The sequence below is a fragment of the Cherax quadricarinatus genome, chromosome 17 (assembly GCF_038502225.1).
Source record: "Cherax quadricarinatus isolate ZL_2023a chromosome 17, ASM3850222v1, whole genome shotgun sequence".
Lineage (NCBI taxonomy): Eukaryota > Metazoa > Arthropoda > Malacostraca > Decapoda > Parastacidae > Cherax > Cherax quadricarinatus.
Window position 1 is genome coordinate 3,720,926 of NC_091308.1, and position 19,232 is coordinate 3,740,157.

The following is a 19,232-nucleotide window of genomic DNA, read 5'->3' on the forward strand; positions in this document are numbered from 1 at the left end:
ACTGAAAACATAAAAATGTAAAAAATGTATTGATGAGGCGGGGTTAACTTACAAATATTATTGCAATTATTTTTTAGATCATGCAAAAGTCAAATACATACTACCACTTAATTCTATATAATAACATAGTAAGATTATTCAGATATCACTAATTACTGTTTTTGAAAACTTTCTTTGCACGATTTTCTTCTATGTTTATCATCAGCGCAGTTTTGTTGAATGAACAATTGGAAGAAAAATATATTGGTTACTGTGGTGCAATAAGACATTTCAAGCTTCTAATGGAGTTGTCTATAAACAGCCACCAATCTCCTAGACGATATTCAAGTCCCATTCGAAGAAGTCCAGAGATGTTATTGCAATATACAAGTTCTTAATTCAATTCAATTCAAAGTTTATTCTCTATAAGGATTACAATGCTGAGTTTACAGAATTTGGTTATTATGTGGTTTACATGTAGTAAAATAATAATTACAGAGTGTACCACTAGAACACCTAGCATGGCTAGGCATTTCGGGGAGACTTAGATTAATTCTTAAATTTAAAATATTACAAATTATGAGGTAAGTTGGTATTATGGCTGACTAAATACTAGTTTGTGAGTTTAGCAATGTGAATGTTTTTGTTTTGGCACAATACATAGTTTCAGTATTGGAGTATCACAGGCCAACTTATGACTAGTTGGGATTCATTATTTTAAGATTGAGATTGACATTTCTGTAAGGAAGGAATTCAACCTCTCTTTTCAAATAAGCCGTTATTTTAACTCCTTGTTGTAGACAGTTCTTTTCTTTTAGTCTGGATGATTAAAGGTCAGATGCTTGCTTTGACAGAGTGAGGTCACGGATCAGGTCATTGAGTTCTTCTTGGGAGAACTGATGGGGTGTTGAAATGCTCAATTCATATTCACTTCCACAGCTATCGCCTGGGTTACATCCAAAACCCTGAGTTTCTTCAGCATCTGACAACAGAAGGACAGGCAGTGTTGTAAACACTGGTATGGGAACGTCTTCGTTGTGTGGCACAGGTCTCCTTGCTGACTCCATATCAGGATATTCTCGCTTGACTTTCTTGTATCTTTTGAAACGTTTTATATTCACCATACAGAAATAATTGTAGTGGTGGTTTGTCAGCTCTCTCCATACCATAGGAACACCAAAGTTTAAACTTTTCTTTTGCCTATTTTTCCACTGTCGTAAGCATTCTACACGAGTTTTTGCAAGATAAGCTTGTTTCACAAAATTTTTTATTTTTGTTTTTTGTTTTTGCAAGGAATATTTTGCCACAAATGTAGTAAAATGCACTGGGATTGGTTAAGCAGGCTCTGCGTGAAGAACTCGTGTCTATCTGCTGATAAAACTCCTTTAGAGAACTATTAAATAATTTAAAAATAAAATTCTAATCTTTGGTAAAACTATCTGTATATGCAAATTGTCACTACATACGCATATAAAAGCGTTTCAGCTTGTTAATTGACGCTAGGTATGCAATATCTCACAAACTACAGCCAATTTGAAAAACCTTTTGCCATTTTCGAATTCAGCAACGCCACAATACCCTAAATACGTTCAAGTATCTTTGGCAATTATTTTTTTTGTTGTTGTTGACCAGTGTATATTTTCAGAAATACGTGGCACTAGGATGGAAGCGACAGAAAACCCAGTAATAACGAAGTTCACCCCCGTTGACTATGCGATCTTCAGCCTGTTGTTGGTGGCGTCAGCTGCCATCGGTGTGGTTAGCGCCATCAAGAGCCGAGGTAAAGCCTCCACACAGGAGTACCTGCTGGGAGGAAGAACCATGTCTCCGGTACCAGTGGTCTTCTCTCTATTAGGAGGCTGGATCTCTGCAATATCAGTTTTAGGTCAGTGTGAAAACACAATTGCTTGATTCACTCAGTCTGATTTTTGTTTACCGTGGGCTATTAACTTCAAACTTAGAATAACAATAATAATTCAACTAGTGGACCTCTGACATTACATCTTTGGTGACATTATTTTCATGTTCATCATTATAGGTTATGACTCTAAATAAAAGGTTATGACTCTAAATAAAAGGTTATGACTCTAAATAAATTAATATAATTTCTACTACTCACTATGGCAAGTTAGAACTTGGAATAGCCGCCAGCTAGTAACAAATAGTAGCCAGCTGGTAACAAGAGTCAGCCAGTTGGCAACAAATAGTTATCTGATAACTATTCATCTGATAACTATTGATTTGATTGGGCAATTATTATGACTCCTGAGCAGCAGCCGTCCTGAGTGTCAGTCTTGTTGACATTAATGAATACTCAACCAATCCCTGAAGAAAAAAATCTGAGTGGTGATAATAGCTAAATTCAATATATATTTATTATTATTATTATTATTATTATTATTATTATTATTATTATTATTATTATTATTATTATTATTATTATTATTATTATTATGATTATTATTATTATAATAATAATAATAATAATAATAATAATAAATATATATTATTATCACACTGGCCGATTCCCACCAAGGCAGGGTGGCCCGAAAAAGAAAAACTTTCACCTTCATTCACTCCATCACTGTCTTGCCAGAAGGGTGCTTTACACTACAGTTTTTAAACTGCAACATTAACACCCCTCCTTCAGAGTGCAGGCACTGTACTTCCCATCTCCAGGACTCAAGTCCGGCCTGCCGGTTCCCCTTCATAAATGTTACTTTGCTCACACTCCAACAGCACGTCAAGTATTAAAAACCATTTGTCTCCATTCACTCCTATCAAACACGCTCACGCATGCCTGCTGGAAGTCCAAGCCCCTCGCACACAAAACCTCCTTTACCCCCTCCCTCCTACCTTTCCTAGACCGACCCCTACCCCGCCTTCCTTCCACTACAGACTGATACACTCTTGAAGTCACTCTGTTTCGCTCCATTCTCTCTACATGTCCGAACCACCTCAACAACCCTTCCTCAGCCCTCTGGACAACAGTTTTGGTAATCCCGCACCTCCTCCTAACTTCCAAACTACGAATTCTCTGCATTATATTCACACCACACATTGCCCTCAGACATGACATCTCCACTGCCTCCAGCCTTCTCCTCGCTGCAACATTCATCACCCATGCTTCTCACCCATATAAGAGTGTTGGTAAAACTATGCTCTCATACATTCCCATCTTTGCCTCCAAGGACAAAGTTCTTTGTCTCCACAGACTCCTAAGTGCACCGCTCACCCTTTTCCCCTCATCAATTCTATGATTCACCTCATCTTTCATAGACCCATCCGATGACACGTCCACTCCCAAATATCTGAATACATTCACCTCCTCCATACTCTCTACCTCCAATCTGATATCCAATCTTTCATCACATAATCTTTTTGTTATCCTCATTACCTTACTCTTTCCTGTATTCACTTTTAATTTTCTTCTTTTGCACAGCCTACCAAATTCATCCACCAACCTCTGCAGCTTCTCTTCAGAATCTCCCAAGAGCACAGTGTCATCAGCAAAGAGCAACTGTGACAACTCCCACTTTATGTGTGATTCTTTATCTTTTAACTCCACGCCTCTTGCCAAGACCCTCGCATTTACTTCTCTTACAACCCCATCTATAAATATATTAAACAACCACGGTGACATCACACATCCTTGTCTAAGGCCTACTTTTACTGGGAAATAATCTCCCTCTTTCCTACATACTCTAACTTGAGCCTCACTATCCTCGTAAAAACTCTTCACTGCTTTCAGTAACCTACCTCCTACACCATACACCTGCAACATCTGCCACATTGCCCCCCTATCCACCCTGTCATACGCCTTTTCCAAATCCATAAATGCCACAAAGACCTCTTTAGCCTTATCTAAATACTGTTCACTTATATGTTTCACTGTAAACACCTGGTCCACACATCCCCTACCTTTCCTAAAGCCTCCTTGTTCATCTGCTATCCTATTCTCCGTCTTACTCTTAATTCTTTCAATAATAACTCTACCATACACTTTACCAGGTATACTCAACAGACTTATCCCCCTATAATTTTTGCACTCTCTTTTGTCCCCTTTGCCTTTATACAAAGGAACTATGCATGCTCTCTGCCAATCCCTAGGTACCTTACCCTCTTCCATACATTTATTAAATAATTGCACCAACCACTCCAAAACTATATCCCCACCTGCTTTTAACATTTCTATCTTTATCCCATCAATCCCGGCTGCCTTACCCCCTTTCATTTTACCTACTGCCTCACGAACTTCCCCCACACTCACAACTGGCTCTTCCTCACTCCTACAAGATGTTATTCCTCCTTGCCCTATACACGAAATCACAGCTTCCCTATCTTCATCAACATTTAACAATTTCTCAAAATATTCCCTCCATCTTCCCAATACCTCTAACTCTCCATTTAATAACTCTCCTCTCCTATTTTTAACTGACAAATTCATTTGTTCTCTAGGCTTCCTTAACTTGTTAATCTCACTCCAAAACTTTTTCTTATTTTCAACAAAATTTGTTGATAACATCTCACCCACTCTCTCATTTGCTCTCTTTTTACATTGCTTCACCACTCTCTTAACCTCTCTCTTTTTCTCCATATATTCTTCCCTCCTTGCATCACTTCTACTTTGTAAAAACTTCTCATATGCTAACTTTTTCTCCCTTACTACTCTCTTTACATCATCATTCCACCAATCGCTCCTCTTCCCTCCCGCACCCACTTTCCTGTAACCACAAACTTCTGCTGAACACTCTAACACTACATTTTTAAACCTACCCCATACCTAGGTGACCCCATTGCCTATGCTCTCATTAGCCCATTTATCCTCCAATAGCTGTTTATATCTTACCCTAACTGCCTCCTCTTTTAGTTTATAAACCTTCACCTCTCTCTTCCTTGATGCTTCTATTCTCCTTGTATCCCATCTACCTTTTACTCTCAGTGTAGCTACAACTAGAAAGTGATCTGATATATCTGTGGCCCCTCTATAAACATGTACATCCTGAAGTCTACTCAACAGTCTTTTATCTACCAATACATAATCCAACAAACTACTGTCATTTCGCCCTACATTATATCTTGTATACTTATTTATCCTCTTTTTCTTAAAATATGTATTACCTATAACTGAACCCCTTTCTATACAAAGTTCAATCAAAGGGCTCCTATTATCATTTACACCTGGCACCCCAAACTCACCTACCACACCCTCTCTAAAAGTTTCTCCTACTTTAGCATTCAGGTCCCCTACCACAATTACTCTCTCATTTGGTTCAAAGGCTCCTATACATTCACTTAACATCTCCCAAAATCTCTCTCTCTCCTCTACATTCCTCTCTTCTCCAGGTGCATACACGCTTATTATGACCCACTTTTCGCATCCAACCTTTACTTTAATCCATATAATTCTTGAATTTACACATTCATTTTCTCTTTTCTCCTTCCATAACTGATCCTTCAACATTACTGCTACCCCTTCCTTTGCTCTAACTTTCTCAGATACTCCAGATTTAATCCCATTTATTTCCCCCCACCGAAACTCCCCTACCCCCTTCAGCTTTGTTTCGCCTAGGGCCAGGACATCCAACTTCTTTTCATTCATAACATCAGCAATCATCTGTTTCTTGTCATCCGCACTACATCCACGCACATTCAAGCATCCCAGTTTTATAAAGTTTTTCTTCTTCTCTTTTTTAGTAAATGTCTACAGGAGAAGGGGTTACTAGCCCGGCATTTTAGTCGCCTCATACGACACGCATGGCTTACGGAGGAAAGATTCTTTTCCACTTCCCCATGGACAATAGAAGAAATAAAGAAGAACAAGAGCTATTTAGAAAAAGGAGAAAAACCTAGATGTATGTATATATATATATATGCATGTGCGTGTCTGTGAAGTGTGACCAAAGTGTAAGTAGGAGTAGCAAGATATCCCTGTTATCTAGCGTGTTTATGAGACAGAAAAAGAAACCAGCAATCCTACCATCATCCAAAACAGTTACAGGTTTCTGTTTTACAGTCACCTGGCAGGACGGTAGTACTTCCCTGGGTGGTTGCTGTCTACCAACCTACTACCTGGACTCTCAATATATATATATTCCATTGAAACTAATTTTAATTTGACATGGAATTTAGACTAAGTTAAAATTATATTTCTTTGGATTCAAATTCAGTAATTTCACTTGCTTTCATTTACAATCAAATACAAATACACTGACCAGCTTCTCCAAGATGGTTAGTGCTTTTATAGATTAAATATATTTTTTGGAATGTGTAATATCGACAAACACTTCATTGGAAAGTGTAGTAAGGAAGTTATCGTACACATTACCTGTACTTCTCTGTGTTACCATATACAAGTTGCATGTAACATTACATTTGTTGCAGAGAACCAAGCTTTCAGTGTTGTATACACTATTATTACAACTTTAATAACAACATGCCATTGTTTGTGTAAGGCAGCAATGTGCTGGAGTTGAGTGTTCGTTACTTCGAGTCTCTCGGTCTACCAATAACAAGAATCTCCTGCAGGTAACCCCACCGAGATGTATTTCTACGGCACACAGCTCACTACTGTTTTATTAGGTTGCATCCCGGGTTCTCTCTTTGTTGGTCATGTCATTCTTCCGATTCTCTATGAGCTCAAAGTCGTCTCCATCAATGAGGTAAATTGCTGGATTTATTAAATATTCTTTCTCATGTTTTCTTTATTGAAATTACAAATTTCTACAAAATTCTTGTATAAGACTAAGTATTAAAAGGTTCCTAATGTCCTCTGGTCCTTCAGTATAATTGTTGATAAATATTGCAGTATATACTACTGAGGTTCAAATCGCGCTGGTTGAGGACACTGTCAACTTTGACTATGTTGCTCAATAACTTCCTCTACATGGGCATGTGTCTATACGCTCCAACACTAGCACTGACTACAGTCACTGGACTCTCCACCTGGGCCTCCTCGCTCATCATGGGAACTATCTGCACCTTCTATATAACTATTGTGAGTATTACTTTTAGTCACAGTGTTATGATTGTCATTATAGGAAATTAACTACCAATGATATATATATATATATATATATATATATATATATATATATATATATATATATATATATATATATATATATATATATATATATATATATATATATATGTATATATATATATATATGTGTGTGTGTGTGTGTGTGTGTGTAGGTAGTAAGTTGGTAGACAGCAACCGCCCAGGGAGGTACTACCGTCCTGCCAAGTGACTGTAAAACGGAATCCTGTAATTGTTTTACATAATGGTAGGATTGCTGGTGTCTTTTTTCTGTCTCTTAAACATGCAAGATTTCAGGTACGTCTTGCTACTTCTACCTACACTTAGGTCACACTACACATACATGTACAAGCATATATATACACACCCCTCTGGGTTTTCTTCTATTTTCTTTCTAGTTCTTGTTCTTGTTTATTTCCTCTTATCTCCATGGGGAAGTGGAACAGAATTCTTCCTCCATAAGCCATGCGTGTTGTAAGAGGCGACTAAAATGCCGGGAGCAAGGGGCTAGTAACTCCTTCTCCTGTATAAATTACTAAATTTAAAAAGAGAAACTTTCGTTTTTCTTTTTGGGCCACCCTGCCTTGGTGGGATACGGCCGGTGTGCTGAAAAAAAAATTATATATATATATATATATATATATATATATGAGGTGGTTCGGACATGTAGAGAGGATGGAGCGAAACAGAGTGACTTCAAGAGTGTATCAGTCTGTAGTGGAAGGAAGGCGGGGTAGGGGTCGGCCTAGGAAGGGTTGGAGGGAGGGGGTAAAGGAGGTTTTGTGTGCGAGGGGCTTGGACTTCCAGCAGGCATGTGTGAGCGTGTTTGATAGGAGTGAATGGAGACAAATGGTTTTTAATACTTGACGTGCTGTTGGAGTGTGAGCAAAGTAACATTTATGAAGGGATTCAGGGAAACCGGCAGGCCGGACTTGAGTCCTGGAGATGGGAAGTACAGTGCCTGCACTCTGAAGGAGGGGTGTTAATGTTGCAGTTTAAAAACTGTAGTGTAAAGCACCCTTCTGGCAAGACAGTGATGGAGTGAATGATGGTGAAAGTTTTTCTTTTTCGGGCCACCCTGCCTTGGTGGGAATCGGCCAGTGTGTTAATAAAAAAAAAAAAAAAAATATACATATATATATATATATATATATATATATATATATATATATATATATATATATATATATATATATCGTGACGAATAGGTAAAACTTGCGATTTTGGCTTAAATAGCAACGGTCTTCTTGCCGAATAAGACAAGCGAAAATTTGTGCATGCAGTAATTTCGCTAAAATCATTTTGAACCTAACGAAAAAAAATATATTTTATTGTGTTTGTTTATTATTAAATTATTGTAAACTTATCTAAAATATATTTAGTTGGAGTTGGCTAAATTAAATTGCGCTTGTTATAATAAGGTTAGGTAAGTTTTCTAAGGTTCTTCTTGTACAAAATTATTAATTTTTACACTAACATAAATGAATAAAATATATCTTTAAACGTATAAAAGAAAATTTTAGACGGGACTTAATTTTAAATAAGTTTTTGCTAATTGACCAGGGACTCGAACTGTGGTCATAACTGGTAGCAGATCCAGGTCTGTATCAGTGAACTATGAGGCTTACTATAGGAAAGTTTTACACACAGCAGTTCTTAACTTTCACCATCTATGACCCAACTGTCCTATCCAATAGCCCTTAAAGCTTGCATAGTACATATGTTCTCATACCTCTCAACGATATGTCATGGAAAAATAAACACAGAATCAGTGACTTAATGTGAGACATATCTTGCCAGTCATAATGAACAATCTGTGTCACTGTTTACAACAGTCTGTCACTGTACTCCATATAATTATCATATTCCTGGGAAATGTTAATCCCATGTCATTTAGCGGTATATGACTGAGGTGCGGAAGATGGTGTGCGAGGTGATAGTGAAGAGAAGAGTTGATGTTAATGGAACGATATTAGCTGAAACTGTTTTCTGTAATCAATAGATGATAAATCAGAAAGACAATTAGCTTTAATATTGAACTTTTGTTTCTGAATACAACTACGGTCAATAAACCTGAATCATTAATGGAAATATCACTGTGCAAGTTTTGAGCTCAAGTAATAAAATATTTCGAAACTTTACTTATATGGATGTAAATAATCTGGTAAAAATCATTGTTCAGATTAAGTTAGTTAAAGGTCATAGTTATATGCTCATGTTAAACATCAGTAGAATAATCCCCCATTGTTGTTCATAATGCTTGACTCTCCTTACTTGCCATGCCAGCATTCTGACTGAAATGACAAACACACTGCTAACTTATAACTTTGTATCTCAGGGAGGCGTGAAGGCAGTGGTGTACACTGATGTATTACAGACGTTGATGATGTTCTGTGGTGTGTTGGTGGTGGTCATTATCTGTTGCATCGACCTGGGCGGTGTTGGCAACGTGTGGTCCATCGCTGACCATGGAGGTCGCATTCAGTTTTTTAAGTGAGTTTACCAGCGTTTTCTTTTTAAACATTCATTTTGGATCACTTTCACATTACAACACATCCGTAGTCATTGAAGCTCGTGCCAGTTAAATATTTTCTGTACTTCATCTTCAGTTTTGATACCAGTCCCTACGAGCGCCACACCTTCTGGTCAACTTTGGTATATGGTTTCTTCATCATGGTGAACGGAGTTGGCTTTACTCAAATTACATACCAGAGGTTTGCCTCCGTCAGGACACTTCAAATATCACAAAGGTAATTTTTAACAGTAAACAATATGTGGATAAAGTACTGCGTATATATATATATATATATATATATATATATATATATATATATATATATATATATATATATATATATATATATATATATATATATATATATATATATATATATATATATATATATATATATATATATATATATATGTCGTGTCAAGAAAAATTTGTCACTGTTAGAAATAACTCATATGTAAACAAAAAGAGAAGAATAGTGGCATGTGTATTTCGATCTCGATTTGGGATCCTCATCAGCAGAATGCAAAGAGTTGGTATATTTCTGATTAAATAAGTCACTGGTATATACTTCGTTATGTAAATCTGGTAATTCTGTCCTTCGTAAAAATTTCAGCATGTAAATATATTTTCCGCATCAGTCAACAGAAACTTTAGGAGTCGAGTCTAAATTCCAGAACTCAGTATATATATATCAAGGTAAATACACGCACACTGTCATAAATTATCAAGATGTTGTACTCTGCAGATTACTTTATGCATTCGTGGTGGGACTGTACATGCTGTGGATAGTCTTTTACTTCTCCGGACTTGTAGCTTATGCCAGCTATAGTGACTGTGACCCATTGACCTCGGGCAAGATAAAGAAGACTGATCAGATTATCCCGTTCTTAGTGATGGACAAGTTGAGTCACCTGACAGGCATGGCCGGCATCTTCGTTGCTGGTGTATATGGCAGTGTACTCAGGTAGGTCCTCACTTACATAGTTGTGCATTATACACTATGCTAACTTTTACATTATGTGTGTTCTTGCCCTTATCCATTACTAATTTCAAGATATCTTCCATGTCTGTTTTTCATAGCTTCTCTTGAACTAATGGATGGTTATAGTATTACCTTTACTCCTTGTCATCTAACAACGGCAACAATATTATCTTCAGTCTTTCCTCGTATTTTAAATCTCTAATTTCTGGCATTATCTTTATTCGTTAACTTGTTGCGTACGTTTTGCTAAAAAATGTAAACTCCTTACACAGTTGAATATTCTCGCATGGATTTAGCATACTCTACAAAAACATATTTTAACATATTTTCATGTAAAAGCCTAAGTTATAATAAAATCTGCTAATGTTACATAGTTATGAACCTTTTAAAATGTTTTTTATTACTGCTTGGTAAAAAAATATAAAATATTCATATTCATCTTATCATCTTTACCAGAACTGCCTCATCAAAAAAGATAATTATTTTTATTCTTTCTGAGAACCTTGAGAATTGATTAATAAACATTTCATGATACCAGACGAAATGAAGCAAACATTAAAATATTTTTTTTGTATTTTGACAGATAAATATAAAGCCGAAACAGTGACCAGTACATTTATTTGCAACACTCATTCATTTGTCCAGTTTTAATCAGTTGATTGCTGAAAGGTGTTGTCGTCCATTCAATGGAATTCAAGCTGTGACTGGACGAATATTTGACGAATATTCGTCACATTCGAATATCTGGTTCTGGAATTGGCATTCCAGAACCAAATATTCATTTTAAAAAATCACAAAATGTGTGCGAGTCAACAAATCCATGTTGTTCCTTCAGGATTCCTCAACATAGAGGTTACTCTACCCACAATCAATACATTGTATGACCCTGAACATCTGTATCTTCCAACAGTACACTATCGTCCTGTGGCAACTCGTTCGCTTGTATAATCTGGGAAGACTTCTTGAAGGATCGCCCTTACTTCCATCGCCTCAGTGATGCCAGCGCCACCAACGTTGTCAAGCTCCTCTGTAAGTATTGCTCTCATTGACCTTGGCAGTACAGTTGCAGAACATGAGAACTTCATTATATCCAGAGTTTGGGGTACATGGATTTTAGGCTATGGGGACACTGTCCTCCTAAGCTTAACTGACATTCACGCTTCTGTTTATTCCCCTCTTTTTTTTCGATTTCTTTATTTGATTCATACAGCGCCTGGTGAGACAAAAATTCCCATAATAAACTTACTTAACATTGCATAAGTGTCACTCATCAGTTTGTCGTCATTATATACCTGATTTGTAACAATAAAATTTTTCAAATGTTGATTTTGAAGGTGCTACTGGAATACTGATAGAATACTTCATCCTCTCATCACCATGCTGCAGCCTCGTGGGCAGCAGGAAATTCAAAGAATTCCGCGTATAATCTACACCGAGAACATATATTTACTAAAACACATTAAATATCCTTACAGTCTTATAGTAAGCATCACACTATGTTAAACTTGCTCATATTTTCTTGCCTGGACGCTATCAGCCAGGACTGTTAAACTTTAGTTTTGGCTTTCACACATGGCAAGAAAACTATGATGGGTGAGTGGTGTTTTAGGTAAACTTTGCTATTTGTTGCAGTAAACTGGTAAAATGTCATGTATGTCAGAGTAGCTGCTTCATGTGTTCCTGCCTTGTTTTTGCTAATAAAAAGCTTCACAGTCCCCCATCTTTTTCATTCTGTCAGCAGTTGCTAAGAACCTCCGAGAGCTACTCAAGAGTCTTAGCACTGGCCAAAGTCTGTAGTTTATTTATAAGGGCTTATTGATGATTTTCATAGTGAAAGGATAAGTAATACAATACCTCCAATCTGAGGTGTGAGATTTTCTTTTCGAGTCTCCTAATAGTAGAGACTAAAGCCATTTATTGCATAACCAGCTTGAAAATTCACTCCTTTATTTCAGCTTTAATAACTGGAATGTTAGCTGTATGTTTGAGTCTGTTGGTGGAGAAGATGGGAGGCATCTACCACGTGTCAAATAGCATCCTTTCATCCATTGCTGGACCACTCGCTGGTGTCTTTTTCTCGGGAATGTGTGCACCGTGGGTTAATGCAAAGGTAAATAATATATATTAAAATTTCTTTATCGTATTAAAACAGAAAGGTAATGCATAATACAATACTTGTATAAATATAACTCCTGGCAGTTGCTATTCTTATTCACACTTTCCACCTGACTTACACGTACAGCAGTAGCCATAACGTACCTTCTCCAGAAACCCAACATGAACATTACTCTTCTTTCCACCATAAAATTTCATCCCAACAAGGATACAATTAGTGTATGCGTCTATAACAGACCTTACAGTGGTTTGATGGCTTCTATGTAGGCAAGACAACAATAGATTTAAATACTAGTCCACAAGAAAAAAATATGTATACAGAACGAATAAGTCATGTAATGTATACATGAGCACCGGAGCTAACATTCACACATCATAAACTGGAAACAATCTCATTTTATTGCCAAAGAAAATTATAAAACCGAATAAAAGTGCCTGGACATTTCCACCATCCACATCTCCAACACCATAGAACAAGACAGATGCACATTTTATTTAAATCTATTGCACAGATAGCCTTAAATCAACATATTAATAACAAAATGTCCTAACCAGACACACTTGATCTCATCTGTGTCCTGCACCAGACTTCAAGCAGCGACTGAGTTCCTCCATATTTTTATATACCACTGGTATTTATGTATTCCATATACTTAATATTCCCCCAAGGGGTTGAGCTCCCAAAAGGGTGAAACGTCGCATTAGCTGAAAGTGTCCTTTAACCACCATCTGTCACCTCATAGTTATTTACTTGCTGAATTAAATATCAACTTGTCACAACTTTATGACTATCTTACCCCTCAAGGAAGGTTCCTTGATGTTGATGAGAGGCTCTTGATCTAGGGAATTGGATATGTGTTCCAGTTCCCCAAAATAAACCTGAATGCCTTCCACATCCCCACACAGGCTCTGTATAATCCTACGGGTTTAGTGTTTCCCCCTTAATTATAATAATAATAATAATAATAATAATAATGTGACTATCTTAATAATAAAGTGTTTAATAAAATTACTGCAGCAATTTCAGATTGCAGTATGTAATACCATCTGTACATTAAGACCGCTTTCATTTTTGTTCACTTCAGGGCGCCATCGTGGGTCTCATCTTCTCCTTCTCCTTCAATATGTGGTTAGTTATAGGGAAGTTTGTGAGAGGCGGCGGGTCACTAGTCCGCCTTCCGCTCTCTACTGAAGGCTGCGCAGGGAACCTCACGCTCCTCTTGAACAGCACCCTCAGCACCACCTCAGCGACTGATAACGTGTTGGCCACCACCTCTCCAGCTGACGCTGTGCTACCCATCAGTACTATTTCTCAGGGGTCAGTATTTCCAAAATATTTATTAATGAAACTACACGCTGAGCAATATATCCACGCTGCCTTAAATTAGCTGCCTATTCACACTAGAACTTCACATTAATATCGTTACCATGACCGATCTTGCCCCAGCTATACCTGGTGGGATTGACAAAAAGGAAAATATTTTAGTCGTGAAAATAAAAATAATCCAACTAATGGTCCAAGTCGGACCGAAAAGTTGTCGTAAGTTTCAGTCTTCTATGTGTGGGATACATGTAGCTGTGTATCAGCCGTGATAAATTCAGTTTAAGTTTATTCAGGTACAGGTACACATAAAAACAGTTACATAGATTATCATACATAACAGTATATGTGTAGATTACCTAAGATAACCCAAAAAAGTCAAAGTGATTTATTTTCATTGGGGGTCCTTGAATTGGTAAAATGAAACTTATGTACAGATAGATTACGGTTGAGAAGAGAGTGCAGAATGGTATGGCATAAGTATAAAACTCTAAAGACAACACTACCTATATTTCATTGACCTTAATTTTTATACATAATTACCTGGAGTATATCTGGAGAGGGTTTCCCTGTTCTGCGCCCCCGCGGCTCGGTTTGTAACCAGGCCTCATGGTGGATCATCGCCTGATCAACCAGGCTGTGACAGTTGGTTGCACGCAACCCGACGTATGAACCACAGCTCGGCTGATCAGGTACTAACTTTAGGTGCCTGTCCAGCCCCTTCTTGAAGACAGCCAGGGGTCTGTTGGTAATCCCCCTTATGTATGCTGGGAGGCAGTTGAAGAGTCTTGGGCTCCTGACACTTATTGTTCTGTCTCTCATCGTGCTAGTGGCGCCCTGCTTTTCATTCGGAGGATGTTGCATCGTTTTCCGAGTCTTTTGCTTTCGTAGGGAGTGATTTTCGTGTGCAAATTTGGTACTAATCCCTTTAGGATTTTCCAAGTGCATATAATCATGTATCTCTCCCGCCGCGTTCTAGCGATTACGGGTTAACTTTAAGCAACTTTAAGCGTTCCCAGTAACTGAGGTGTGTTATCGCAGTTAAGCGTGCCGTAAAGGTTCTCTGTACATTTTCAAGGTAAGTAGTTTCACCTGCCTTGAAAGGTGGTGTTAGTGTGCAGCAATATCCCAGCCAAGATAGAACAAGCGACCTGAAGAGTGTCATCATGAGCTTGACATCCCTAGTTTTGAAAGTCCTCATTATCCATACTGTCATTTTTCTAGCAGATGCGATTGATGCAATGTTGTGGTCTTTGAAGGTGAGATCCCCTGATATTATCACTCCCAGGTCTTTAGTTTTTCGCTCTATTGTGTAGTTGGAATTTGTTTTATACTCCGATACAGTTTTAATTTCCTCACGTTTTCCATATCGAAGTAATTGAGATTTCTCATCATTGAACTTCATATTGTTTTCTGCGGCCCATTTAAAAATTTGGTTGATGTCCGCCTGGAGTCTTGCAGTGCCTTCAGTGGAGGACACTGTCATGCAAATTCGGGTATCATCTCCAAAGGAAGACACGGTACTGTGGCTTACATCCCTGTCTATGTCATGAGGATGGGGAACAGGATGGGAGCGAGTACTGTGCCTTGTGGAACAGAGCTTTTCACCGTAGCCGCCTCAGACTTTACTCTGTTTACTACTACTCTTTGTGTTCTGTTAGGAAATAATAGATCCATCTACCAACTTTTCCTGTTATTCCTTTATCACTCATTTTGTGCGCTGTTACACCATGGTCTTACTTGTCAAGGGCTTTTGCAAAGTCTGTGTATACTACATCTGCATTTTGTTTGTCTTCTAGAACATCCAGGACCTTTTCATAGTGGTCCAGTAGTTGGGATAGGCAGGAGCGACCTGCTTTAAACCCATGTTGCCCTGGGCTGTGTAATTGATGGGTGTATAGATGGGTGGCGATCTTGCTTCTTAGAACCCTTTCAAAGATTTTTATGATATCGGATGTTAGCGCTATCGGTCTGTAGTTCTTTACTATTGCTTTACTTCCCCCTTTGTGGAGTGGGGCTATGTCTGTTGCTTTTAGCAGCTGTGGGACGACCCCTGTGTCCATGCTCCCTCTCCATAGGTTGTTAAAGCACATGATAGGGGCTTCTTGCAGTTCTTGATGAACACGGAGTTACGTGAATCTGGGCCTGGGACAGAGTGCATGGGTATATCATTTATCGCCTTTTCGAAGTCATAAAAAATTCATTTAGGTCTTCGACTCTCAGTCTGGTTAACAGCTCACTAAAAACCGAGTCATATTGGGACTTGAGTAGCTCACTCATTTCCTTGCTGTCATCTGTGTAGGACCCATCTCGTTTAAGTAGAGGCCCAATACTGGATATAGTTCTCGACTTTGATTTGGCATAAGAAAAGAAATATTTTGGGTTTCTCTCAATTTCATTTACGACTTTTTAGTTCTTCCCGAGATTCTTGACTCCTGTATGATTCCTTTAGCTTTAGTTCGATGTTTGCTATTTGTCTGACCAGTGCCTCCCTTCGTATTACAGATTTATTGGCTTCTTTTTGCCTTTGCCTGTATAGGGAGCGCCTTTCTCTTTCTAGTTTACATCTCTTCCTTTTCCTTAAAGAAATATGCCTTGAGCATACCTCGAGTGCCAAAGAGTCAATTTGTTCTAGACATAGGACTGGATCCGTTTTGCTTCAGATATCTTCCCAGTTTATATCATTTAGGACTTGGTTGACTTGGTCCCACCTTATGTTTTCGTTATTGAAGTCGAATTTGGTGAAGGCTCCCTCGTGACTGGTCACATGTTTTTGGTCTGGGGCCCCGAGCATACATGTCTGAACCTCTATTATGTTGTGATCTGAGTATATGTTTTTGATATGGTAATATTTCGTATCAGATCATCATTGTTAGTGAAGATGAGGGCCAGTGTAATCTCCAATCTTGTTGGCTCTATTTTTTGCTGGTATAAGGTGAATTTGGTGCAGAGATATTTAAAGCTCGTGTGTGTGTGAGTTTTCATCTGAGCTGCCTCCTGGTGTTATCTCTGCTACTGCATCATTTGCTACATTCCTCCACTTTAGGGGCCTTAGGTTGAAATCCCCCAGGAGCAAGATGATTGGAGCAGGAGATGAAAGATTTTCCTGACAGTGGTCTATTTTCAAAAGCTGTTCCTGAAATTGTTGGGAAGTTGCATCCGGAGGCTTGTATACAACCATAATGACCATGATTTGGTTCTCGATATTTACTGCCAAAACTTTAGCTACGGTGAAAAGCTCTGTTCCACAAGGCACAGTACTCGCTCCCATCTTGTTCCTCATCCTCATATCCGACATAGACAAGAATGTCAGCCACAACACCGTGTCTTCCTTTGCAGATGACACCCGAATCTGCATGACAGTGTCTTCCATTGCAGACACTGCAAGGCTCCAGGCGGACATCAACCAAATCTTTCAGTGGGCTGCAGAAAACAATATGAAGTTCAACGATGAGAAATTTCAATTACTCAGATATGGTAAACACGAGGAAATTAAATCTTCATTAGAGTACAAAACAAATTCTGGCCACAAAATAGAGCGAAACACCAGCGTCAAAGACCTGGGAGTGATCATGTCGGAGGATCTCACCTTCAAGGACCATAACATTGTATCAATCGCATCTGCTAGAAAAATGACAGGATGGATAATGAGAACCTTCAAAACTAGGGAGGCCAAGCCCATGATGACACTCTTCAGGTCACTTGTTCTATCTAGGCTGGAATATTGCTGCACACTAACAGCACCTTTCAAGGCAGGTGAAATTGCTGACCTAGAAAATGTACAGAGAACCTTCACGGCGCTCATAACGGAGATAAAACACCTCAATTACTGGGAGCGCTTGAGGTTCCTAAACCTGTATTCCCTGGAATGCAGGCGGGAGAGATACGTGATTATATACACCTGGAAAATCCTAGAGGGACTAGTACCGAACTTGCACACAAAAATCACTCACTACGAAAGCAAAAGACTTGGCAGACGATGCAACATCCCCCCAATGAAAAGCAGGGGTGTCACTAGCACGTTAAGAGACCATACAATAAGTGTCAGGGGCCCGACACTGTTCAACTGCCTCCCAGCATACATAAGGGGGATTACCAACAGACCCCTGGCAGTCTTCAAGCTGGTACTGGACAAGCACCTAAAGTCGGTTCCTGACCAGCCGGGCTGTGGCTCGTACGTTGGTTTGCGTGCAGCCAGCAGCAACAGCCTGGTTGATCAGGCTCTGATCCACCAGGAGGCCTGGTCACAGACCGGGCTGCGGGGGCGTTGACCCCCGGAACTCTCTCCAGGTAAACTCCAGGTAAACATCATTAGAGGTATTTAGAAGCTCCGAGCATATCAGCGACTCTGTGGCGTACAGGCCAACACCCTCCATCCCTTTTGCCTGTTCACACTGTCGCGTCTGTATAGGTTATATCCCGGGATCCATATTTCATTGTCAAGGTGATCACTGAAAAAATTTAACTTTCACATTTGCAAAAAACGTGGCAAAAAAATAATATGAGGGAAATGAAATGAAGATAAACTCCTTGGAAAAAAATTATTTTGATTTTGGGAAAAAACTGATCCGTGGAAATGGAGCTAGCCATGGTGGAAATATCCATAGTGGGACCTTCTCTACTAATGCAGTCACATGGTTTCCATAGCATCCTACCCTTGCTATTCCATAGACTTTAGGTAGAGTAACAATAGTGAACGATAATAGTAAGAGTAGCCACTTATGTTATGTTCAAGGCTAAGTGACATACTCTTGTGTAATAATTTATTTGTGATTTATATCACTTATCATAACCTTAGCTAATGGATGTACACTTCTTTCATTTCAGAGTTTAAGATACAAATTATGCAGCTCTGATAATGTTACAACACTGGGACCCTTGTCTGAGCATAATTTAGATAGGGTACACATCCTTTTCGTTTTCTCAGGTATATAAAGCTCAAAGTTGTCGCTTGCCACAGCAATTTACTTGCACATTTTCTAACTTGAGAACAATAGCGGAAAAGAATGTGATGTGATATTCTGTGGCGCAGAGTATTAGAGAGGTTGGCGGACAGGTATATAGCGTACGAGTAACTGTGAGCTGAGATCTTCCCACACGCCTCAACTCTAGTTTACCAGGATCACAATTTATGTTGTAGCTGAATCTAATCAAGTGTCACTTTAGGCCATACATATTTCATTAAACTTCCCTTCAGAATTATTAGAAATTATTATTTTCATTATGTCTTCCCAAATGAAAAGGTTACATATCAGAACAAAAAATGATTGATTGGGCT

The 19,232-nt window shown here is 38.6% G+C and overlaps 1 protein-coding gene across 2 annotated transcripts in view; it reads left to right on the plus strand.

Moving 5' to 3' along the window:
- The window catches only part of LOC128686440 (sodium-coupled monocarboxylate transporter 1), a 51,710-nt gene that overhangs the window by 25,602 nt on the left and 6,876 nt on the right, over positions 1-19,232 (plus strand). For both annotated transcript variants that reach the window (XM_053773362.2, XM_053773361.1), the window contains exons 2-10: positions 1,625-1,864; positions 6,508-6,641; positions 6,788-6,976; positions 9,360-9,514; positions 9,631-9,771; positions 10,282-10,500; positions 11,429-11,547; positions 12,474-12,628; positions 13,719-13,951. In XM_053773362.2, the coding sequence (XP_053629337.1) occupies positions 1,642-1,864; positions 6,508-6,641; positions 6,788-6,976; positions 9,360-9,514; positions 9,631-9,771; positions 10,282-10,500; positions 11,429-11,547; positions 12,474-12,628; positions 13,719-13,951 (1,568 nt within the window). In that variant the 5' untranslated portion in view covers positions 1,625-1,641. The remainder of the gene's footprint in view (positions 1-1,624; positions 1,865-6,507; positions 6,642-6,787; positions 6,977-9,359; positions 9,515-9,630; positions 9,772-10,281; positions 10,501-11,428; positions 11,548-12,473; positions 12,629-13,718; positions 13,952-19,232) is intronic.